General features: G+C 37.8%; 2 protein-coding genes across 3 annotated transcripts in view; one reads left to right on the top strand and one right to left on the bottom strand.

The window, feature by feature from the left end:
- Positions 1-24,459, top strand: part of LOC144004690 (integrin beta-3-like) — a 32,850-nt gene continuing 8,391 nt past the window's right edge. The window contains exons 1-11 of one of the 2 annotated variants that reach the window (XM_077502104.1): positions 1-139; positions 5,660-5,750; positions 16,790-16,881; positions 18,114-18,199; positions 18,303-18,507; positions 18,619-18,871; positions 18,975-19,137; positions 20,708-20,869; positions 20,964-21,059; positions 22,710-22,799; positions 22,993-23,127. In XM_077502104.1, coding sequence (XP_077358230.1) covers positions 16,827-16,881; positions 18,114-18,199; positions 18,303-18,507; positions 18,619-18,871; positions 18,975-19,137; positions 20,708-20,869; positions 20,964-21,059; positions 22,710-22,799; positions 22,993-23,127 — 1,245 coding nt within the window. In that variant the 5' untranslated portion in view covers positions 1-139; positions 5,660-5,750; positions 16,790-16,826. Of the gene's footprint in view, positions 140-5,659; positions 5,751-7,853; positions 7,986-16,789; positions 16,882-18,113; positions 18,200-18,302; positions 18,508-18,618; positions 18,872-18,974; positions 19,138-20,707; positions 20,870-20,963; positions 21,060-22,709; positions 22,800-22,992; positions 23,128-24,459 lie in introns of those variants that run through there. The other variant, XM_077502105.1, reaches the window with a different exon arrangement.
- cpn1 (carboxypeptidase N, polypeptide 1) lies at positions 953-13,588 on the bottom strand. Its single transcript, XM_077502114.1, has 9 exons — positions 13,165-13,588; positions 9,364-9,560; positions 8,463-8,618; positions 5,842-6,018; positions 5,654-5,765; positions 3,552-3,691; positions 1,845-1,944; positions 1,611-1,729; positions 953-1,326 (listed from the first exon to the last, which is right to left on the bottom strand). Exons 1-9 carry the CDS (start codon positions 13,397-13,399, stop codon positions 1,216-1,218), a joined length of 1,347 nt encoding a protein of 448 aa, XP_077358240.1. The 5' UTR covers positions 13,400-13,588; the 3' UTR covers positions 953-1,215.

Genomic DNA, 24,459 nt, shown 5'->3' with positions numbered 1-24,459 from the left:
CACAATCGTTCTGCTGTCGAGATGCTGTGGCCAGCCCTTCCGATGGGTGAGAGGCGAAAGGTTCATCAGTACAACTTGTCAACTACCGCAAATGATGAACCACCATGACTGCCTCGCTACTCATACACTATAAATTCAGGTAAAACTGCAGAGGGTCCAAAATTCCCAATCACACTCTGGAAATGATCCAATTTCAGTGCAATTGTCTGAATATTATTGTTTATTCACCATTCGCCAAAGTTGCCACTCAACTAAACTGCCTGATTTCCAATTGACTAAGTAGAGATTTTTTGGTGTAAAATACATGCCTTGACATAAGATGGTGATACTAATCCTTTTAGTATGTCACAGCCTGCAATGTGAAGTGTTCTTTTCCTCTTTCCTGTCCTTCACAGAGGAGCTATTGTTAGATTGTTTGCTTTGAGGAAAGCACCGGAAAGTAAAATATCTTTCTAATGAAATGAGTCTATTGCCGCTGGACCTATTCAAGGTTGTAAAATTTGATGTGGAAGGATGTAGTCCCCGTTTTAGCAAAAAAAAATCACACCACTTTGTCACGGTCAATCCGCAAGGAGACTATTATTGAGACTGAGGTATTTTATTTATTTAGAAGTATCGGTGTTATATAATTTCAGAGCTGTCAGTTCATCGACATCTTGTCCTCTGCTGCCACCCCCTGGAAGAACTTGCACTGAACAAGTACTTCAGTATCATGGGGAAAAAAACAAACCAAAAAAATTACATTTTTTTTTCATACCTTTCCGCAAAACAGTTTCTAGCTGTCCCTATAACATGTCTGTGATAGGCTTTCATCAAAATACCCGATGAATCGAGAATAATAACATCTCATTTGTCTCCATGTAAGTGGGCCAGTTCTCATCAAAAAAAGGTTTCCCACTCGCACTTTTTAGACTAAAAAAAATAGTACGAGATGATTAGGAAGTACATCACATGACAGGAGAAGAAAACACATATTTTTATTTTTATGTTCAACAAATAACGTGTCATGGAAAATATCCCAAATAAAGGTACTGCCATCTTCATGTGCATCTATACTGTTACATAAATACACCATTCTTTGAATAATTATTTAATTAAGACAAAAAAAAACATGTATTAACAAAACAAAAATAAAACAATCACAGGGTTACAAAGGTAAAATTCCATATTCACTCATGTTTGTGTATGTGCGTGCATGTTCCCTAAATGACGGCCTCATCTTGGGCCCAGTTTTAAGGTGGACTTGGGAGATGACAGGTTCCTCCTGCCGTGATGCTGTTTCGTCTTCACGTTTTGTTTTGGTGCTTTTTTCAAGTAAAAATTATGCTGTCATAGGAGGAAAGAGTACAATTAATTGATCAACGTGTAGAACTGTGATTATCCAAGTACCACCATCATGACCAACATTCAGTAATTTGTTGTGAAAGGATGAAATGCAAATACAACTACATTTAACCAAATGTATTATCCCGGATTAAAAGTGTTAAAGCCACAGTAACATTCAGCAATTCTCTTTGTACCACTAGAGGGAGACGTGTATCACTACCACACATGAAAAATAACTGATAATTTCAAAAGATAAGAAGCGAGGCTTGTGATGAGGAACCCACCTGGGTGGCTTCAGCCGGCCCCACTGTGATAGTGCTTGAGGAGACAGTGTAACCTGGCGCTGAGGCTGTCACCGTGTACGTGCCGGGCAACAGGAGTCGGAAATAGTCGCCATGCACTCCTGGAGAGCCAATAACAAACTTTTATTGACTTTTATTGATCCACTTTTAAAAAGTATTTTAATTTCAGACCACTAGAGGGGAGTGTCAGAGGGAAAAAAAACAACAACAACTGACCACTGGTGACATCATGGTTGATGCCTGACACTGAGATCTCGGCATTCTTGATAGGGTTGTTGTTTTCATCATACACCATGCCTTTTATCCCATGATGCACCTGTAATGGAGGGAAGCCTGCTGTTTAGAATACACTCAGTTCATAGCTGCTATTGTCCATATTGCTAACCAAAACAGCAGCACCTACCCAAGCATGTTAACAGCATGGAATCTGACCAAATGTTTCTTGAACAGTGTTAAAGAGCTTACTGTGTCGACACAGAAGTCTTTAATGGAAATTAATCTACTCAACTTTATTCATAAAGCACTTTTAAACAACCATTGCTGCACATAGCCGTCGCTAAACGAATGTTAACATACAAGGGAAACTCCATAGGTACATGGGCGAAGAATTAGCATCTATTTGATAGCGTTTTACCTTTTAAAGTGGAAGTCAATTCAAAAATTTTCTTTACGATAATATATTCTATGCACCCCGACTAGTCTCAACACGGAATTCTGATTCATATTGTGTTTATGGAATATGAATTAAGCAACAAAATCCACCCGTTTTTATCCGTCTCAAGGGGCAGCCGTTTTTTGTTTTGTTTTTTTGAAACCTTGCATTTAACAATCACAACAATAAACATCAAATCTAAGTTTCCATCTTACCTACATTCACAATAATGAAAACAAAAAAACAATCAACAATAATTCATAAACAAGAAAGACAACAACAAAAAATAAAATAGCAAAATAAACAGTAAAAACAAAAAATAACATAAGGCACAAAAAAGATTCAATTAAGGTCAACAAAAGATAATTCACTAAGAGTTTTAGGGGCAGCCATTTTGTCACTTGCTGTCAACTGGAAATGACATCACCGGGCCTAAGGGACCAATCACGCACGGCTCACCTGTTCTCAGTGTTTGGTCATGGGTGGGTTAACGTTCACAGGTGACAAAATTATGTATTTTATTTGTGTATTTTTAAGTACTGTATAATATAGAGTGCTAATTTTCTAATTACAACTAATTTTTGTTAGTTTTTATTTTTTTTTTTTTATTTCTTTGGAAGGCTAGAATGGATGAATGGCATCGCCATTCATTTCAACAAGGAAAGATGATTTGTTACAAGGGGGGTCAAGGAACAAATTAAACTCGTATCGCTTGCTATTATTGTATTCCTAAAAATTGCCCTTTTGTGGCAAAGTAAAGTGAGATGGACTTTTCAACTTGCCAAATATTCCGTTTCCACTCTCACCATGGAAATGGAAAATCGATCCATTTGGCCTTTTTAGCACAATGTGGTTTTCTCAACCTAGATTAAGACTGTCCGAGGTTCTCTAACACACTTTTTTTTCCTGGAGTTGGTGGCAATTCGTTCGCCCCGTGCGACCACACGTATCGCACATGCCAGAAACCGCCACTGACCTCGCCTAAAGTCCCCCCCTGAAATCACTGCTCAAGAATGCAAACAAGAGTCTTTAATTTAGTAAACAAATGCCGTATTTTACTTCACTCTGGTATGTATAATTACAACAAAAGCACTCGTCTGACCCTTCTATCATGGCTTTTGAAAGTGTATGTTGCCAGACTGTATACTTTGCTAAAGTGGACTGTGCACTTCTGCTTCTTCACACAAGTCAAGCGCTGTATCCAAAACTTTGTACGTTCAATTTTAACTGTCAAAGTTTTTCATGATTCAGAACTGATTTTGGTCACCAACCTGTTCCACAAACGAAACCAGCGCCTCGCGATTGCCCAGCCATTCCCTGGGCAGCGAAGACGCGGGAGGGAACTTGTCGCAGCTCAGCTCGAGCGTGATCTCAAAACAGTTGGTGTGCAAATAGTTGAAGTCTTGCATGCCTGCAACACAGATTGACGCAAGAATGATGCGGTCTTGTGAACGAACCACCTGCCTGAACATTTTTGAAATGTGCAGCACATTCTCCACTGAGTTCAAGTGTAACCTAACGTACAACTGGCAACAAATTGAGTCATTCAACAAATATGACACACTCCTACAAAATGTGATCTTGCGCAAGCTCGGAGCCTTGCGAAAAAACAACAACTTGATAGCTTCAAATTCCAGACAAGGTCTTGCGGCTCAAACAAGTCGGTATTTGGCGTTTTTTGCACTCAATGGATAATGTGAGGTGAATATACGAGCCAGCGATTTGATGAATGTGAAGCCCGAAGGCATTTTTGTGCAAATGTATTACTGTAAATGCTCGAAACGTTTTGCTGCAAAGCACTTAGCCAAGAAGGATGAGGGCATTAGGTTTACTGTCGGTGTTGACGTTTGTATAAAAAGTCCTCTGATGGACGATACTCAGGAAATATTCACTACTTCTACTCTGGACATGACACAAAATCAGTTTAAAAAGATTTAAGGAGTAAAAATTGTTAGGCAGGCTGCATACCAGGAAAAGTGCAGTCTTAAAATTGTGGTTGGCCTTCCAAATGTTAATACTATACCGTAAATCACAGAGACAACAAAAATTGCATGTAATATATTGCAAAACTTTATAACAGAAATTTAAAGTGAAGATCAACAGAATTGTTTGAGTTCTATCTCGTTTTCCTTGACATGTCACAGTTGATTGGCTTTTTGTGTCATGTTTCGGTTTTGGGTGGGTTGGGTTTTGTTTTAGTTTTGAGTGTTTATGTTGTCTGTTGTCCGGTTTTGTCTGCCCTAGTCTCGTCATAGTTAACCTCGTCCACCTGTGTGTGTCTCCCCTCCCCGTATGTGTTGCTAATTACTGCCCTGTGCCTGCTGTGTTTCCCAGATGTGTCTTGTTACTGTCTTGTTAGTGTTGTATTTAGTGAGTGGTATTTGTTCACGCGTCGTGGGAGCATTGTTTTGTTTTGTCCAGTTGAGGTGTGCTAATCCGTGTTAGTAGTGTCAACGTCTGGTCGAGTTTCTCCACGTCTGGTCGAGTGTCTCCACGTCAACTCGAGTGTCTCCACGTCAACTCGAGTGTCTCCACGTCTAGCCGAGTGTCTCCACATCTAGCCAAGTCGTCCTATCATGCCCAGTGTTGTCCTGCCAAGTCTGTCCACGTTCTGCCAAGTCTGTCCTGCCAAGTCTGTCCACGTCTTAACCAATCTGCTCATCTTCCATCCCATCATGTCCCTCACCATCCTTGTTGTAAATAATGTTCCTCACGTTTCCCTTCCTATCTGTCTCCCTGCCTTGTTTCTCCGCCATTGGGTCCATCCACCACATCCTCGCTCCACACATGACACTTTGTTGCTAGGCAGAATTCATGTGAATTCTAATTTTGAATTGTACTTTTAACTTACAACTAGAGACCCATGTAAAAAAGTTGCCCATTTATGCCTTCACAGCTTTTTGAATGACAATCTGAGGTTTAAATATAAATTACAGTACATTTTTTAAAGTGTAAGCAACCCTGTTCAAATGTTTGGGTTTTGTGTTGTAAAAAATTATACCAGGATAAATAAAAATTTAAAAAAAAATCCACCATAAATGCAATCTATGACCTGTCTAACTCAGTTGAATTTAGAAAATATATATTTTCGAGAGGGGAATAAAAAAATGAAATAATGTGATTGCGCAAGTGTGCACACCCTCTTATAACTATAATGTGGTTGTGTTCATAATTAACCAATCATAATGTTAAATGGGATTCAGCACACACCCGCCACCATTTAAAGTTAACCACAAATACATTTCAGATGTTCTAGTGGTCTTTTCCTGTCATTTTATTTGCTTTCTGGTTTTGCTCTTCATGAGTGGAATTTTTCATATCCTGAATGCCACTTGGTAACAAGCAAATTGTAAATTATTGTTTATTTACTGACCCTTAGACAAGGAGTACCAGCTGGCTCCATTGGTGATACCCTCGTCAAAGTAGTCGCCGCAGTTCCAGCCCTTGTGCATCCAGCCGTGTGCGTACGAGTAAGTCCTCGCCAACTGACACCACACGCACATATGCGAATTAGCGATGCGTGATGTTTCCGAAAAGCCACAGTTGTGCTGGTGGGCTTACGTTTCTGAAGATTTTGTCATCCGGAGTGGCGGCGTAGGTGGTCCTCCCTCGGATGCGGGCGTCCCGCGACTTGTCAAAGGGGTAGTTGGCCACCACGGCACCGCCGTGGAGATTGGCAGACAGGACGAAATTGTGGTTTTGCATCCATTTGATGACTGCACGCGTCTCGGGTTCCACCTGGGGATGGGATTGAAGGATCGAGCATGATTAAGACACTACAAACTTAAAACAAAATAATTACTAGGGGTGTCAAAATTAGTGCGTTAATTTTGAGTTTATTTAACTCATTCACTCCCAAAAACGTACTTATACGTTTTTTTAGGTTTTTGTTTGCTAGAGTTCTTGTATGAAGGCCTTGATGCAGTTTCTGACCTGAAGTGGTCACTTAAAGCGATGGTAGTAATTAAAAAAAAAAAAAAAAAAAAAAAAAAAAAAACGGCCAGCAGGTGGCAGCAAAGTACAAGAGCTCAACCAGATCCATGTTGCAACAAGCTCTTTTTTTCCAAGTATTTTCAACAGGTTTGTGAATAATGATGAAACTTAGCTAATTCTAACGCTAATTCTAACAGATAAAAAAAATATACCGTACTTTTTTTCTTTTTTTTTTCTGATGAAAGAAGAGACATTTTTCTATTGGTAGGTTCCATGTTTTTATAGCAATAGAACATGAAAATGGCTGGGAGTGAATGAGTTAATGTTCCTTTAATAACACATTTTGTTTTGTTTTTTTAACGGGCCATTAATCACCACCGCTTACTTGAAAAGCATGTACTGGGGGAATTTGCAATGCAGCAGACATATCCATGGCAAAATTTAGCAGCCATAAATGTAATAATAATGTATATATTTGTGGTGAGTGGGTTCAAGTTGTATTTTAGATTTTTTTTAAAGTGCAGAATTTCACAAGTTACTTCATATTAAAGGTAAGATACCTCTTATTATGAAAAGAAAAATGCGCTGAGCTGTCACCATTGTCTTACAAATGCAGTTATGCCATCTAGTGGCAGAAAAATGACCTCAACACAAATCAATATCACACTCGTTTTTACAGTACAGTGAACCTTCTTAATTATAACTCAAATTTATGAATTATTATTAAATGACCCTGCGACCCTTGTGAGGAATAAGCGGTCAAGAAAATGGATGGATGCATTATTAAATGACTATCAATGACTAAAAGATGCAACCGTATTTGGATTGGTTTGACATTTTTTCCCCACTTTTATGTTAACAAGAGTATGAAAACTTGGAAAAAAATATTTTATTGTACATTTTATTGTACATTTAGAACATATAAAATTTGGAATTAATCGTGCGTTAACTATGGAAGTCATGCAATTAATTACAATGAAAACAATTTGACCTACAACGTAACAGGAGGATTAAAGGACTCTTGCCTTTTTTTTTTCTATGCACTGCATACAGTATGTTTCAACCAAAGGAAATATTGATTAATATGATTTTTGACATTTTCTGCAAAAATCCAGAGCAGTGAACACATCTGGTTTTCTATTTACTCCCATACCTACTTAATGGCTTCACTTCTTGGCTGGTCAACTGAACAAATGTTTCTGCTTTTTCATCACTTTTCCTCTTTTGGTCAACTTGCATAATCTTCAGGCATGCATGTATGATTAATCCTGGGACGCATCTTCTCAAAGCGTTTTATAAACTTTTTAACCTAATACTCCACTGCAGTGTTTCTCAAACGTTAGACACTATTTACCCCCTAAAAATGCTTAGCTCTAATGCTAGCATTATGACCAACATTTTAAAGTGCACTTGTGTAGTAGGGCCTCAGTATTCATCATAAACTAGTCGGACTGAGATTTTCTTCCTCACAAGTGTATTTTTATTCTAGTAATTCACTGCTGATTCTTCCATTTATTTTCTGGAGCGGTAGGAATGGCTGCGCTCGTGTGAGGTATGCGTGGCAATAAACACTGGAGCTCAGGACTACAACGGCCTTGAACCAGGCGGTAGCAGTCTGGCAGCTATTTATTATGAGTGGAGCTTTGTTTAGCTTTGAAGCTAAATCTGTCGCTACGGTGCAGGTTTACATATGGACACATAGGCGGCCGTATCTGGCTGGGCGTTTCTTTTTTGGTAAACACAAAGGAGAGCGGACCCCCGCGTGACCCACAGTAAGTAAGTTTATGAGAGGGGATGGAGCTGGATTGGGCACATTTTTGGGCTCAAAGGTCACATTTGATGTTTAAAAGAAACAGATGGGCCAGGTCATCAGATGGGTTAGGTCATTAGATAAGATAAGAAAAAGCAGTTATGTTAAATTAGTTTATGCTAATGATATTAGTTCATTCTCTTTTATTTTATTTATATATTATTTTATTTATTTTATATTTGTTTTTATTTACACTAAAATTATCAACTATTTTTTTAACTAGATAAATTAATAAATCAATAAATACAATTAAAATAAATACATTTTGAATTGTCTTATATTTAATTTATTCAACCCCAGATAAGCGGGAGAAAATGGATGGCTGGATCGACTCAATTGCTTCATAGAAAAATAATACACGGTTAGCTGTAAAGTGGATATAAAAAGTCTACACACCCTGTCCACATGCCAGGTTTCTGTGATCCTGTTTGTGTCTGACCTGATGCTCCCAGTTGTCGGGCAGCGGCAGGTGGTGGTTCCGTCCGTTGGTCTTCTCGTAGTAATACATGAGCGCGTTCAGGTCCGGAAAGTTGCGGTTAAGGTCGATTTCCCGCACGTTGCCTCGACCAACCAGGTAGCCGTTGAACTCCGGACCCTGTTTTGAAAAAAAATAATAATAATAATTAATGATTTAATTGATTTTGTATTTTTATTTTTTGGCTTATTATTATTATTATTATTATTATTATTATTATTATGTATTTCCAAAAAATAAAAATAAATAAATAAATAAATAAGTAATGAATTGAATTAATTAGGATTTTTTTCTTTCGATATTGAGGCTTTTAATGTTAAAATAAATACATCTTTATACTCAAAATTAATACTCATGTTTTTTTTCTTATAACTTAAGTAGTTCCATCTAACATCACAACTTTTCTCTCGTAAAGTCAATATTTCCTTCCCCTAATATTAAGTTTATTAAGTTTTTTTTTTTAATATTAAGTTTATTCTCGTAACATCCTAACTGTTTCTCGTAGCTTTTTGATTTTTCTCTATGTAACTTAACAATTTTATTCATTCAGTCCTGTTTTTGTAACATTATTTCATTATATTTTGTCCCTTAGCTTTTCCACTTTTTCCTCACATTATTACTAATTTATTCTCAAAACATCACTTCCTATTTCTCTAGTTTTGATTATCAGTATGACCTCACTTTCTCTCTTGTAACTTGCACAATATATATATATATATATATATATATATATATATATATATATATATATATATATATATATATATATATATATATATAACTTTTTTCTTGTCTTTATTTTTTTCCTTTTCATTATTGATTTTTATTTACCAAAGGTCTCATGGTGCATCTGGGTGCCTGTTACCTGTCTCGCAGCCACCTCATAGCCGTCGGGGTTCATTGAGGGCATGATGTGGATGCGCGTGTCATAGATGAGCCTCATGATCCGCTGGTTTCCAGCCTGGAATTCCTCGCACAGAAATTGGGAGAACTTGATGAGCAGCTCGCGGCCCAGCACCTCGTTGCCGTGCATGTTGCCCACGTACTTGAACTCGGGTTCCACTGGGGAGGAAATGCACAGGAGGAGACAACGGGTCATCAAGGCAAAACGAGTGCTTTCAGGCGTAATCATTGAAAGTGACTGCCGGTGCATGTGAACACATGCAGAGTGCACAGAGCATTCAGTGCTCTGTTATGTTTCAAAACACACTTGGATTACGTATTACACCAAAACATTTAATATTTAACGTTTATATTTTCAGCAGTCCTAAGTTAACAATTATGGGACTTGTTGTACATAAATAAAATTTACACTATAACCAGGATAGTTACAAGGAAAAATGTATTAATTTTACATAAGCATAATAACATCACAATATTAGAAAAAAAATGTTCTTTTGGTTTACAACAGGGATGTCCAAACTTTTTCCTCTGAGAGCCACATCCAGAAAAATCGAAAGATGCAAGGGCCGCTTTAAAAATGTTCAACTTTAGTTCATTAAATTGCGCCATAATCAGTCTAGAAATTGTCTATTGTTTATATATTACAGTTAGTTTGAAAACATATTGTAAAATGAGAATATTTTAAACAACATTTTTAAAGCAGTTAATTAATTAATCTAATAGATTCACAATTCGGAGAAACAATTTTTGCGTCTAAAAATGAATTACCAACTATTCACCTCAGTGTGAAGAAGATAAATATTCCCATTTTTCTTGTAAATAGTTCAACTGTATGTTTTTTTTCATAGAAAATCTAAAATGAATTAAATACTAGTAGTGGTAGTCTCCACCAACTGTACAAATAGAGGTTTTTATGATATACCGCAGGCCACTGAAAAATGGTTGGCGGGCCACAAATGGCCCCCGGGCCATAGTTTGGACACCACTGTTTTACAAGAATAAAGCTGTAATATTACAATAAAAACTCATGAGGAAAATGTTCAGAATTTTACCCCCCAAAATGCAATTGTGATTTTACAAGAATAAACTTGTAATAATTTTTGAAAGAAAAGACGTCCTAATTGTGCACAAAAAATCTGCAATTTTTACAAGCATTGATTTTATGTATATAAATTTGCACTATTTCCATGGGGGAAAAGTTGTAATTTCATGAGAATAAAGCCACAACATTCTAAGAAAGAATTTTCAGTTTTATGAGACAAAAGTTGTAATATTAGTATTGAAAGTAAAGATTGTAGTTATGAGGGAAAAAAAGTGACTTCACCGGAATACCATTGCAATAGAGATTGATGCTACCCAGATCATTCCAAATAATAAATCAGACAATCTTGTCTGACGTATTTACTTTATTATTTGTGGTGTCCCTCACGGCTCTAAACATGAGCCCATGTATTTGAGATGCGTGATGAGACCGAAGTTGTAACACTACTATTTAAAAAAAAAAAATAGATAAGAATAAAGTTGTAAAGTCTGCGATTGGCTGGCAAACAGTTCAGGGTGTATCCCGCCTACTGCCCGAAGCCAGCTGGGATAGGCTCCAGCACCCCCCGCGACCCTTGTGAGGAGCAAGCGGTTTAAGAAAATATGGATGGATGGATGGATGCATGGATGGATGGAAGGAAAGTTGTAAAGTTATGAGGAAGAACGCTGTCATTTTTGCGAGAATAAAGTTACAATAGTTTGAAAAAAAAAAAAAAAAACAGCAAATAACTCATCTTCTCCGTCTGGTCAGCTGATTTCCTGACAAAACGTTGAGCTTCAGGATGAGTGGCTTATCTGGATAAGGTCATGTGACATTATCAGTTGTCATTTGGGTTTAGACACCAAAAACATGAATACTGCGGCCATATATTAAGGTGGTGTGTTGCCCACCGCTAGTTTAAAGGTTACAAGTGGATGGAGCCAAACAAGTCCACACAGGACACTCCCTTGCGCAAAGTGCACATTTCCTGTCTTTCCCCCCTGTGGCACCTTGCAGCAGAACAGGCACACATCCTTCCATTCTATCGAAGGAAACCCATGCAATGAAAACCGAAGATAAGCCCAAGTTAGTCCTCTTAAAATGCACCAGTGGAAACGCTGGCCAACGCAAACGGCGGCGGTTTCGCGTTGGTTGTGTGTAAAATAAACATGCGGCGGTCTAATTTTTGTGGTTACGAGCAAGAGCTTGTACCTTAAATATCGCAACCAACCCTTTTCAAAGTGATTTGAAATGAATCACAGATGTGTTTTTTTTTTTGCTTTTTCCCCCCCAAACGTGACGCTTTGTGCATGTAAACAACTTTCCAGACGCCAAATCCAACATTCTTCATTTCGTTTTTTTTAACCAGGAAAAACCAACACATTGCTCCGTCTCGTGCAAAAATAGAACGCACTGGCATGCAACCTAACCCAAACCAACCATGGGTTTCCTTATGCCAATTGTACTAAAACACATAATCTCTCGTCATAATGTTGACATAGACAGTGGATATAAAAAGTCTGCACACCCCTAGTTCAAATGCCAGGTTTTTGTGATATAAAAATGAGATCAAGATAAACCATTAATGTAGAAAGTAAAAATGAACAACTGAAAAAATGTGTTTGCGCAAGTGTGCACACCCACCTGTAAAAGGGATGTGCCTGTGTTCAGAATTATCCAATTGCATTCAAATTCCTATTAAACTGGAGTCAGCACAGCCATGCCACCAATTTAAGTATCTCGGATTAATTCCAAATAAAGTTGGCTGTTCGAGTAGTATTATGTGCCGAATGAATAAAATAGCTCAGTTTTACTCAATAAAAGTTATATTAAACGAGTCATTTCTCAATATTCAAATTGTTAAATTGTGAAAATTTGTATTCTGTGACAAAAAGTTGGAATTTTACAGTGACAAGACATGATTTTTTTTTATCATAATGTAGTCATAACATCACTCAGAATTTCAGCTGGAAACGTGTATTACAGAAAAGTCATCATTTTGCTAGAAAAAAAAGGGAAATTTATGAGGTGGAAAAGTTGTTTCAAAAGAATAAAGCTGCAGAACTACAGTGAGAAAAAAATATGCCATTTTTTTAACAATATGAAAAGTGAAATATTAAGAAACAACGTGCATACATTCCTATAGTCATAGGAATGTGGGTGTGTTAATAATTAACGAATCACTTTCAAATTCATGTGAAATGCAAATTAGCTTACAAATGTGACAATTTAAAGTGCCTCTGATAATAAAATGTAGCTGTTGGAGTAGGTTTTCCATGACATTTTTTTTTTTTTTTTTTCCTTCCAGCAGAATTTTGTTCATTTTGTGCGAACACTGTCTACTAACTATTTGGAAATGTTCATAATTCCTTCAAAAGTTTAACCTTATTTTTATTTTAATCTGACCAAAACAAAATCTCTCAGAAAATGTGTTGGTCTTGTTTTTGTTTTGTTGTTGTTGTTTTTTGGCATTTTTTTTTTTTAGACTTTTTATATCCACTATATATATATACTGATTTTCATGGAAGGTTGCCTCAAACTAATGTCATATAATTCAATGAGGGAAAAAAAATGCTGTCATTTGTAAAATCATTCATTTCGAACAACAATAACGCTTTATCAGTTTCTCTTGACAATTGGCAACTCAATGACAAATTAATTCTTTGTGACCCATTTTGGCTTTTGGACTCTCCGTTTGGCAACCCCCTTGCTATGCCCGCCGCAGAGCGAGGTGTTACTCACGCGCCTCGTGGATGCCCGGGTTGTCGCTGAACTCCAGCACGTAAAGGTGGCGCGCCTCCACGCTGCGGCCCACGCTGTAGATGCGCGTGACGTAGGGGCACTGGTTGTGCACGGCGAACAAAGCTCTCACCATGTCCTCGTAGCGGTGATGCTGGAACTCCGAGCCGGCCACCAGCAACCCCGCCAGGAGCGCGGGGAGCCAGGGAAGAAAAAGAGCCCTCCCCCTGCAGTGCATGATGGCTGGAGTGGAAGACGATAGGAAGGCTGACCGTTGTTTTTGTTTTTTTTTCCTCTCTCACATGCGTTCGCCCGTGCACACAGCAAACATCAAATGACTGGGGCTCCTCTTTAGTCCCTCGCTGTGCCCCCTCCCACGCCAAGGAGAGCAAGTAAGGACAGCCCCCACTTGCTCCGTCTTTGTCTCACTCTCCTCCTCCAACAGCTGCTTTTTTTTCCCCCGTGGCTCCTTGTCAAGTACATGCTACTGGCTGTAACGCGACATGGAATGCTTCAAGGCCCACCTTCGCCCCCCCTCTACACTTGTTGGGGTCTCGGCAAATACGCAATTTTCATTTCGGGTCCCCCCCCCCCTCTCTTTTGTCCCCTGTGCTCCTTTCCTGGGAAAAGAGGCTTGTTTCCAAGGCGCTGCTGCCTCTACAGCTTCCAGTCATCCATTCATTAACTCTTAAGTCAACACACAGTGCTACTTTGTGTGTGTTCGTGTAGACTCCGAAGATGAATCAGAGTTCTTAAGCAACCTTTTTGTCAAGTTGCTTGCATACAGAGATGCCACGGATGTCTCATAGTCAGAGCGAATGTTGCAATTAAACTCTTGAAAGATGCACGACCATGCCAAGACTTGCAACCCCCTTAACCTCCCAAAACGCGCACAAACACAGTAGACATAGTGTGCAAGCATGTTGTCCGTCAAACCTGCAGGAGGAGGGAATTAGGGGAACTCTTTCCTCTCTGGGAATTGAGTAACTGTTTGTGGAAGTTTAAAAAAAAAAAGGCCAGCCAAAGATTTTACACCAGGACAATTGAGCAAGAGCAATGTCAACAGGCACAAATAACTGACGAGTGGTGAGAATAAGTGTCAATCGGATGAAAACTTCTCATTTAACTCGTTCACTCTCATCCATTTTCACTGAAGCAACCCCCTTCGCTTCCGGCTAGATTTTGACTGATTTTGCAAGGTCCACAGAATATTCTGTTCTATTGCTTTAAAACATGGAACCTACCAAAAGAATCAGGGTGAAAAAGTATATTTGTATCTGTTTCTGTTTTGCAGCAATTAGCATTAGAATATAGCTAAGTTTCATCATTATTCACAAATATGTGCACTGGCAAAAAGAGCTTGTTGCAACATGACCCTGGCTGCTCTCTTATACTCTGCTACCACCTGCTGGCCGTTTTTTGTAATAACTACCATTGCTTTAAGCAACCTCTTCATTTCAGAATCTGCATCAAAGTCTTCTGTATGCTCTAGCATTAAAAACAACTTTAAAAACGTATAAATACGTTTTTGAGAGTGAAGGACAAAGTATTAAAAAAACGTATTTATACGTTTTTGGGTTTGAATGAGTAGGGGAAGTCAACCCCCCCCAAAAAATCTTGACAATAATATGAAATATTGAAGAAGGCGGCCATTTTGCTACTTGCTGTCGAGGGAAAATAACATCAGAGTTGCTCAGGTCTCAGGTAACAACCAATCACAGCTCAGCTTCAGGAAACAGGTGAGCTGTGATTGATGCAAGTGTCAAAAAAAACGGCTGGAAGTTTGCTGCATAACTCATATTCCATAACTGGAATAATAATTGGAACGTCATGTTTAGACTAGTGAGGTCACATATAACATATTATTGTCAAGAAATGTTTAAGGTTGACTTCCTCCTTAAGGAGAAATATCCATAATTATAAGTCGTGTTTTAATTTCTACATAAAAGAATTTTTACTATTACCACGGAAAACATAAAATCAACAAGAACTATTTTCTGAAACTAAAATTGTAATTTAAATATTGACAAAAAAAATGCTAGTAGAGAGAAAAGAGTTCTAAATAAAGGAAAATAAATACATGATACATTGCCCATGACATTCCAAATAAGTCAGACAACCTTGTCTGAAGTACTCACTTCATTGTTTTCACGTGGCGTCCCTCAAGGCTTTAAACACGAGCCCCATGCTATTGCTCAGCAGTAGCCTTCATATGATTCACAGTTACAAAAATAACACTGACATGTACCACAACATCAGATAAATCCCAACTAAAGATTTCCAAGCAAATATTTTACCTCAAGTCAAAACAACGGAGTACATTTCAGATAAATGGATCGAGCACTGGATGTTGACCTTGGCCGCAGTTACGTGTAAGAAAGCAATGCTGCAATGCTTTTCTGTTTTAACTCAGTAAAGCCAGCAGTGATTTTTAAATACAGGTCAAGAAAAACGTGTTATGTTTCCAAGTTATTTATATGCAAAATGAAATAAAATTGTTTAATTGGAAAATTCATTAAATTATTTATTTATTTTTTATTTTATTTTTTTAATTTTTTTTTATTATTATTTTTTTTTATTTTTTTTTATTTATTTTTTTTTTTATTTGAAGGCACCATAATTGAGTCAAATGAAAATGTTCCTCTTGCGACACCCAGTGGTTAAAATTAGATACTACAAGCACCAATTTATAATAAAATCCATCCATCCATCCATTTTCTTGGCCGCTTATTCCTCACAAGGGTCACGGGGGGTGCTGGCGCCTATCTCAGCTGGCTCTGGGTAGTAGGCGGGGGACACCCTGGACTGGTTGCCAACCAATCGCAGGGCACACAGAGACGAACAACCATCCACACTCACACGCACACCTAGGGACAATTCGGAGCGCCCAATTAACCTGCCATGCATGTCTTTGGAATGGGGGAGGAGACCGGAGTACCCGGAGAAGACCCACTCGGGCACGGGGAGAACATGCAAACTCTACCCAGGAAGGTCCGAGCCTGGACTCGAACCGGAGACCTCAGAACTGGGAAGCGGACGTGCTAACCACTCGACTACCCAGGGTGCCCTTATAATAAAATAATATTTAAAAAAAAAAAAAAAAAAAGAGTCAATAAAATACTAAAATGCATTAAGTAAAATAAAAACAAAACAAAAAAACAACATTTTTATAAATGAATGAATAAATAAATAAATAAACACTAGAAAAAAATGTTGCTCGGTGAATGGTCTCTGGTTACGTTGGGTTTGAGTTGTTTTTATGGGCGTAATGGTTTGGTTGGTTGCAAAGGTGGCTTTTTGATTTTTTTAAGCAAATCAGCTGCACCAAAATTTGATTTTGAAGTGAAGAAAACAATCAAAGTAAGGCCAATAAGTGTCAAAAACATTCATTATTCGTGTATTTATTCTGTCACCGGGGTACTCATTGCACTTATGCTTAACCGCCACTAAGGGGCAGTGTGCACTCAAGCAAACCTCGCATAGATTCAATAGGGATGTTTCATGCCCACCCCCTACTTCATCGTGAGAGTTGGGGGCGTTTTCCAGACATTTGGACTTTCAAGACTTGAGTGGAATACAACTTTGGTGTTTTGTTTTTTTTTCTCCCCCAATCATTCTTTGCACTCAGCTGAGCCTTCCCAGAGTGCACGCATGCAGGCAGCAGGATGGACGCGATCTGGATGTGCCTTTGGATCTTTTTGGGAATAATTGGAGCTGATGGTAGGGTCCAATTTTGAAAGGTTTTGACTTGACGTAAAACATAGTGAGGAGGCACAGTTAACAATTGTCCCATGTGAAGATTTCATATTTATCTGTTCACATCATCCTGACATCATCTGGTCGTGTTTTGTTGCGTTTCTTTATGTTAATAGAAATAATTGACAGTGGTGTCATATGTTTTACATTAAACTATTCACACTCTTTTTTCTTTTTTTTTTAGCTCAAGACGCAAATCACTAAAGTGTTTCCTCCCCAAGGATTCTTACATCTTAACATCTACACAAACAAAGCATTGATTCATCACAAAACCATCTAGATGTTCTTTGCCAAGAAATTTTGGGGCCTGTTTAAGATAAATTGCAGGATTTGACTTGATGGCCGCTCAAAAACTGATCTATGACCCGTTTTGCGCACTGAGCCAGATCACACTGTAAAAATAATTATGTTGTTTTTATAGGGGGAAAACTGGCAGCTGTAGTTAACAGGGGAATTATGTAAAAAAAATAAATAAATACAGTGCAAATGTAAAAAACATTACAGAACAACTTGTACATTTTACTGGTATTGAATCAATGTACAATAAACAGTAACAAATTCAAAATTTTATCGAGATTCAATGTACAATAAACAGAATTGCATGTAAATTTTACAGAACAAAATAGTATAAAAAAAAAAGATTAGTTTTAGGATATATATAATATAAAAGTTCTGTAAAATTGTTTATTTCCATTTTTTTTTTTTTTTTTACAGAATTATTTTTGCAACTGCCAATTTTTTTCTTTAAAAACAAACTTTTTTACACATGGTTTTACTGTATATCTAAATATTCTTATCTGTAATATTAATTTGTAAAATGCACGTTTTTTTTTTGTTTTTTTTGGCATAAGCAAAATGCACCAAAGAACCTACTGACAAAAAGTGTTATTCTAACATTGCAATGATGTAATTTTAACTGTATCAGATATTTTTTTTGTTTTACAGTTTATCTCTGTTTAAATTAGTTATTTATGAATTCTCAAAAAAAAATTGCATCTTTTTAACATTTTTACAACATATTAATGTAAATTACCATGCTTCATTGTTTTCCTTTTTACAGTTTTTTATGTCACAATTTTATAGAAATTCACTGTTAATTCTAAAGATATTTTTACAAGTGCATTTTACAACATTACAGTACAGCTTTTGGAATAATATTTTAGCTTGGAGTTTCTAATGTCTTTCTGCTGTTCTAGGTTCAAACGTGTGCACCTCCAGGGGTGCAAGCACATGTAAGCAGTGTCTGGCCGTGCACCCCAGCTGTGCATGGTGCGTCCAAGAGGTGGGTGGCTCTGAGTCCAATTTCCCTAATTTTACTGGTGGTTTAAAAAAAAAAAAAAAAATGGTGATAAAATTTGGACCGATATGCTGCCTCCTCCTGTCAGGAATTCGGCCACGGCGAGGCCGGCTCATCCCGCTGCGACCGAAAAGCCAACCTGGTGGCGGCAGGCTGCGCACCTTCGGCCGTGGAGTCGCCGAACAGCAGGATGCAGGTGATAGAGGACCGCCCACTCAGCAAGAAGGCGGCGGGGGCCACGCAGGACGTGACTCAGATTAAGCCCCAGAAACTCCACATTACCCTCAGACCTGGTGAGAGTTACAATGGGTTTATTGTGAGGTTGGATGCTCGCTTTGGGTTTGTTGGTGTCCACTTTCTAACACAAGTGACATCACTTTTTTTTTTTTGTATCATCTTCTAAGACGACGCCAAGCGCTTCACGGTAAAGGTGCGCCAGGTTGAGGACTACCCAGTGGACCTCTACTACCTCATGGACCTCTCCTACTCCATGAATGACGACCTCTACCGCCTGAGGACGCTGGGAAAGGGCCTGGCCGAGGCCATGAACCGCACCACCAGTAACCTCCGCATGGGCTTTGGGGCTTTTGTGGACAAGCCCATCTCACCTTACATGTACATCTCCCCCAAGGAGGCCGTCAAGAACCCTTGCTACAGGTACAACTCAAAAGAGCAAACGTTTTGATGTCATTTTTAAGAGGACACCTTCAAAACAAAACAATGAAAATGTCGTTGTAATTGGGTTCTGGTTAACGCGCAGTATAAACACAACCTGCCGGCCCCAGTTTGGCTACAAGCACGTTCTGTCGTTGACGGATAAAGTGAGTCGCTTCACCGAAGAAGTGAGGAAGCAGATGGTGTCCAGGAACAGGGACGCACCCGAGGGGGGCTTTGACGCCATCCTCCAGGCGGCCGTCTGCAAGGTGCGCACATTTCTCCTGACTACACTAGCTTGGGCCGTTTAACTCATTTGCTTCCAAAAACGTATAAATACGTCCTATTTTAAATGTTTTAAGTGTCCCAAAGACATATTTATAAGGTTTTTTTTATGCTAGAGCATACAGAAGGCTTTGATGCAGCCTCTGAACTGCAGAGAACAGTTGAAGCACTGTTAGTTCTTACAAAAACAGCCAGCAGGTGGCAGCAGAGTATAAGAGAGCCAGGGCCATGTTGCAACAAGCTCTTTTTGCCACTGTTTTCACCAGGAATGTGAATAATAATGAAACTTAGCTATATTCTAACGCTAATTACTGCAAAACAGAAACAGTAATATACTTTTTTTCCTGATGAAAGAAGAGACGCTAATCTTTATGTGAAGACAACAATCATGTTCATGGTTTCTCCAAATAATAATTAGGAAACATAAATATCAATAGTCAACACTTTATTTTTGAAAATCTTCACATTTTCAAATCATTCTTAGGAAATCACAATGTCCCATCAATGGTGAGATAGTTTTACAACAGGCCCGCAGGCTACTAATGAGGACATTGGGGGCTAATTGTTGGTGACCCCTGGTTCAGAAAAAAAAAAGACTTATATCCACCACATATTTTTTTTCTTAAAAAATATGCAACTTTTTCATTACTACAGCTGTTAGAGGTCCTCATGGTAGGGGGCCTTGGAAATTTTTACCGTACCCCTATAAAAAATAAATAAATGAAAAATCCTGCACCCTTCCGGTTCTATAGTATAACACATTAATCAAATAAAATAATTGCCTTAGTAATTTTAGCTTACAATATCAATACAAATATACAAATATGATTGTTCTTACACAAAAATTGTTTTTTCCCCCAAATATCTGTGTAGCTTTTTGGTCATTCAAGTCATTGAAACAATAATAATAATAATAATAGTAATAATAATAATAATAAGAATAATAATACATTTTCTTTTTAGGCGTTTTTCTACGCAAAGGCTGAGTTGCTTCTTGTTTTCCCGAAAATGTGCTTTTTTTTTTCTTTTTTATTATTTTTATTTTTTTTAAAGGGGTGGGTATCGATTCAAATTTCCTTAATTGATTCTATTTCGATTCACAAGAGTTCAGTTCAATTCGATTTATTTTTTTCCCGATTCGATTCACTTCAGGTCACTCTGACATTGATTAATTATGGAACATCAATTATTTTTTAATATCAAGGACATGATTAAAAACAACTCCACAAACATTAAATTATCATAAAATGCAATATGTCAGGTTTTTCATAAATATTAGAAAAATTAGAAAAAGTCATGTGAACAGCAAATTTCAAGAAAAAAGTAATATACAAAAAAAATGGCCTTGTGAATTTATGGGAAGAAAGCAATATTAAAATAAATGATTCATGGTTTTGTTATTATTTTAATTTATTTGATATTGATTATTTGATTTTTTGATTTTTTTAAACCCAGTCCTATTTTTTGGACTTAGCCAATCATGCTAACAGACTAATAAAAAGTGTTGCTCTTATAGCATTTTGGCTTATATGTTGTGATTCGCCGGCAACCCAGGAGCAGGTCGGCTGGCGTCCCGGCGCGTCCCACCTCCTCATCTTCACCTCAGACGCCAAGACGCACGTGGCGCTGGACGGCCGCCTCGCCGGCATCGTGCAGCCCAACGACGGACGCTGTCACCTCAACTCGGCCAAAATGTACAGCATGTCGACCGTCATGGTTAGCGCGCGGTGTGTGTGTTTGCCCCTCACACTTGGGTAAGACTGTGTTTAAAGCTCAATCAACACTATCCATATATCGTTGCTTTCAACAGGATTACCCATCCCTCGCTCTCATCACGGAGAAGATGTCGGAGAACAACATCAACCTCATCTTTGCTGTCACCAACCCTGTGGTTTCGTTGTACCAGGTCAGCACTTTATGATTGCTGCGGGAATGAGCCAAACATTTCTCGGTTTGAACACATTTGAACATCACTTCAATTTGTTCTTTGTCATTTGGGCTCTTCACAAATATCTCTCAGCATTCGATTCTAGTTATTTTCAACACACATGAATGGTATTTATCAAAGTTAATTGTATTGAGGAGAGTTCCTGCAAAATCAAGTAGACACGAATGCAAACCCAGAAGAATTGCTGCTCTGACCGGTCTGTTATTACTTAATCCCGAACATGCAACGCGTTCGTCAACTCTTCCAAACCTCACTGGCTTTTAAAAGACATTTTTGAATGCCGCTCCGGAGGAATGGAAATTCTAAAATTTATCACCCAGGCGCAGTGTACTGACTCAGCAAGTTGCAGTCAGAGGCAAAAGTGAATGGAGTTAGACAGGAAGCAGGGAAAATTCTTGACAATTTAAAGGGACAATGTGAATGGCTGGGTAGTATTTAAAGATAGTTATTATAATAGTATGGATTTGTACAAATTGAGCTTTTACATCAGTACATTTACATTTTACGTCAGTAAATTAATAACAACAAGTAGGCGAGTGAATAAATAAATAAATATATACATAGATAAGTAACTGCGATTGGCTGGCAACCAGTCCAGGGTCCCCCGCCTACTGCTCAGAGCCAGCTAAGATAGGCGCCAGCATCCCCCGCGACCCTTGTGAGGAATAAGCGGTCAAGAAAATGGATGGATGGATAGATAAGTAAATAGAAGTGAGTCATCGCTTTGAGCCATTTTTTTATTTAAAATTGTCTCAATCCTCTGATTTCAACATATTAACAGTAATTGTTCATTGATTTTTGGAGTCATTGATGAAAGAAAACTGATTATCTTCTATATTTAATCAAAATAAGAAATTTGCAAACATCTGTTTTTACTTTGGAAAACAATGACAAACCACTAACATAGTACATCAATCCACATTTTTTTTTAAATCACTATTTGAAGTACAAAATAAACAACAATCACTTGTTATTAAAGGGATACTTGACTCATTGAGACATTTCCAGCAGTAAAAAGTTCATATTTTGTCTATAATTAATGTGATAACTTTTTATTATTTTATTTTATTTTTCATGTATAATTAATACCTTTAAAAAGGAATTTTTCTACATGCTGTCGACTGATGATGACATCACCTGTGCTGAGGAAGTCGGTAACGACCAATCATGGCTCAGTTTACTGACCAAACCCAGAACACAGGTGAGCCATGATTGGTCGTTAGTACCTACTTCCTCAGCACAGGTGATGTCATCATCCGTCGACAGCAAGTAGAAAAATTACTTTTTAAAGATATTCATTGTACATGAAAAATAATGAAGTTATAAAATTTAAAACTTTTCACCGCTGAATATTGTTCAATGAGTCAAGTATCCCTTTAAACAGTAATCAAGGGGAAAAAATGCTTTTGTAATACACTTTAATGCAAAATGAAAATGAATCCGATTAATCGATTGAATAGTCGATAGATTAATCAATTCTAAAAATATTCAATAGTGACAGAACTAAAATAAAATCTTCAATGTTTAATGCTTTATTTTGTTGTTTTTTCCCCTGTAATTATCGTCTTGACTTTGTAGTATAGCCAACCTTCAATTTCATTTTTGTAGAACTACAGCGAGCTGATTCCCGGCACCACGGTGGGAACACTGTCCAACGACTCTGGCAACGTTATTCAGCTCATTTTGAAGGCCTACGCTGTAAGTGTTACATCTGTGTCTCGAGGATGACATTGGTTTGTTGACACATGCTGTACCAACCGTGTGTGAGTCACACACAGTCTGGTCAAATCCTTTACAGAAATACCATCATGATGGAGAATCTGTGGGGATTTTTTTTTGTGTCTGTCTCAAAACATTTGTGCATTCTTGTGTGCAACATCTCGGCGTGCAGAAAATACGCTCCAAGGTGGAGCTGGAACTTCTGGGCGTCCCAGAGGAGCTGTCCCTCTCCTTCAACGCCACGTGTTTGAATGGAGAAGTCATCCCGGGCCTCAAGTCCTGCTCGGGACTCAAGATCGGAGACACGGTGAGTCCAAGGCTGCACTAAAACAGAGTTCCAGCAAATGGATTCATCTACCATCTGTCAACATAAAGCCGAGCTCTATTCCAGACCACATACTTCGAAAAGTATTTTTTATTTGTCTGATGAATGAACTATATAGTCCACTATATCAGTGATTAAATGATTTGGAACAAATTTGTCTTTTGAAGTTTAGAGGTCTAACATACCTCACGAGTTAGTTCCTTTTTCTATTTCCCACCTTCCTGTTATCTATTTGTAAACTGTCCTTTGTTTCTTCCTGTTTTTGTCTTTCCATCCTTTTTTATTAGGCTTCTTCTCCTTCTTCTTCTTCTTCTTCTTCTTCCCACCCCAGGTGACAATTTTTGGCCGACACAAATTTCTTTTTCAGGGTCTCATTTTCTCCTTATATGGTCGTCCCTCCACATGCCGCCACTGCCTGCTTTTGGGCCTGGACCAGATTTGGATGTAATGCCAAATGAACGATTACTCATGTGCATCTGGAGGCAGTCCTGGTGTTATGTCTGAACAACATAGCCCATAAGAGTTGATGTAACATGAGACCTTTTAAATGCTCTTTTAGTTCATCCATGCAAAAAAAAAAAAAAAAATGACAATTCATCTTCAGAGTTTCTCGGCATTAAGTACTTTTTTCTTCTAAGTATTTACATGTGTTATTTTTTTTTCTTATATCAAGAAAACTAATATTTACTTGTGTGAAAATCCATTAAATCCTCCGACACTGTTGCATGGATTTAATCATTTATATCACGTAAAGTGCAAGTGTGCACATTTATGTGTGATGTCATATCAGATTGTGCTAGCATGTCTATTCGGCAAATATGCTGCCTCATGTTTTTGTTTGGTTTGTTTGTGTTGACTGATCTAACCTTAATATAGTCTATTAGTCATTTATGTAACATGGATTCAGGATTGTGTACATGTTAGATGCATGTTGTTGACGCTTTCCTAATTTATTCACGCTGTTTGTTTGTTTTTTATTCAATCTATCTATTACTTACCCTTTGCATGATTTTTTTACCCTAAAAAAGAATAACTATAAAATAAAAATAACAACTACAACATGCAGTCAACTCAATATTTAGATAGCGGCTGGGGTTTTTTTCCAGCTCATTCATGAAACCAGAGCTGTCCAATACGTTGCGCTGCCCATTGAAAAAAAAAAAAACAAGCAAAAAAAAAAAAAAAAAACGTAGTTGACGTCAATTAACGTTGATGGCAGTGCTTGTTGGGATTTCCGTTAACGTTAATTAATGTTGTTAGCATGTTTTCTATAAGACTCTTAAGAACACATTAAAGTATTGTTTGAATTATTTT

This window comes from Festucalex cinctus, chromosome 17 (assembly GCF_051991245.1).
Source record: "Festucalex cinctus isolate MCC-2025b chromosome 17, RoL_Fcin_1.0, whole genome shotgun sequence".
In the NCBI taxonomy this organism is placed as follows: domain Eukaryota; kingdom Metazoa; phylum Chordata; class Actinopteri; order Syngnathiformes; family Syngnathidae; genus Festucalex; species Festucalex cinctus.
The sequence above is the reverse complement of the archived record's forward strand: the minus strand, read 5'-3'. Positions and strand labels throughout refer to the sequence as shown.

Excerpts from the sequence above, each read along its gene's own strand:
- cpn1 (XM_077502114.1), bottom strand. The coding sequence starts at position 13,399 with ATGCACTGCAGGGGGAGGGCTCTTTTTCTTCCCTGGCTCCCCGCGCTC. Across the intron at positions 8,619-9,363 it reads ATGAGGTGGCTGCGAGACAG|GGTCCGGAGTTCAACGGCTA; the intron begins GTAACAGGCACC and ends TTTTCAAAACAG. Across the intron at positions 1,945-3,551 it reads TGGTTTCGTTTGTGGAACAG|GTGCATCATGGGATAAAAGG; the intron begins GTTGGTGACCAA and ends CCTCCATTACAG.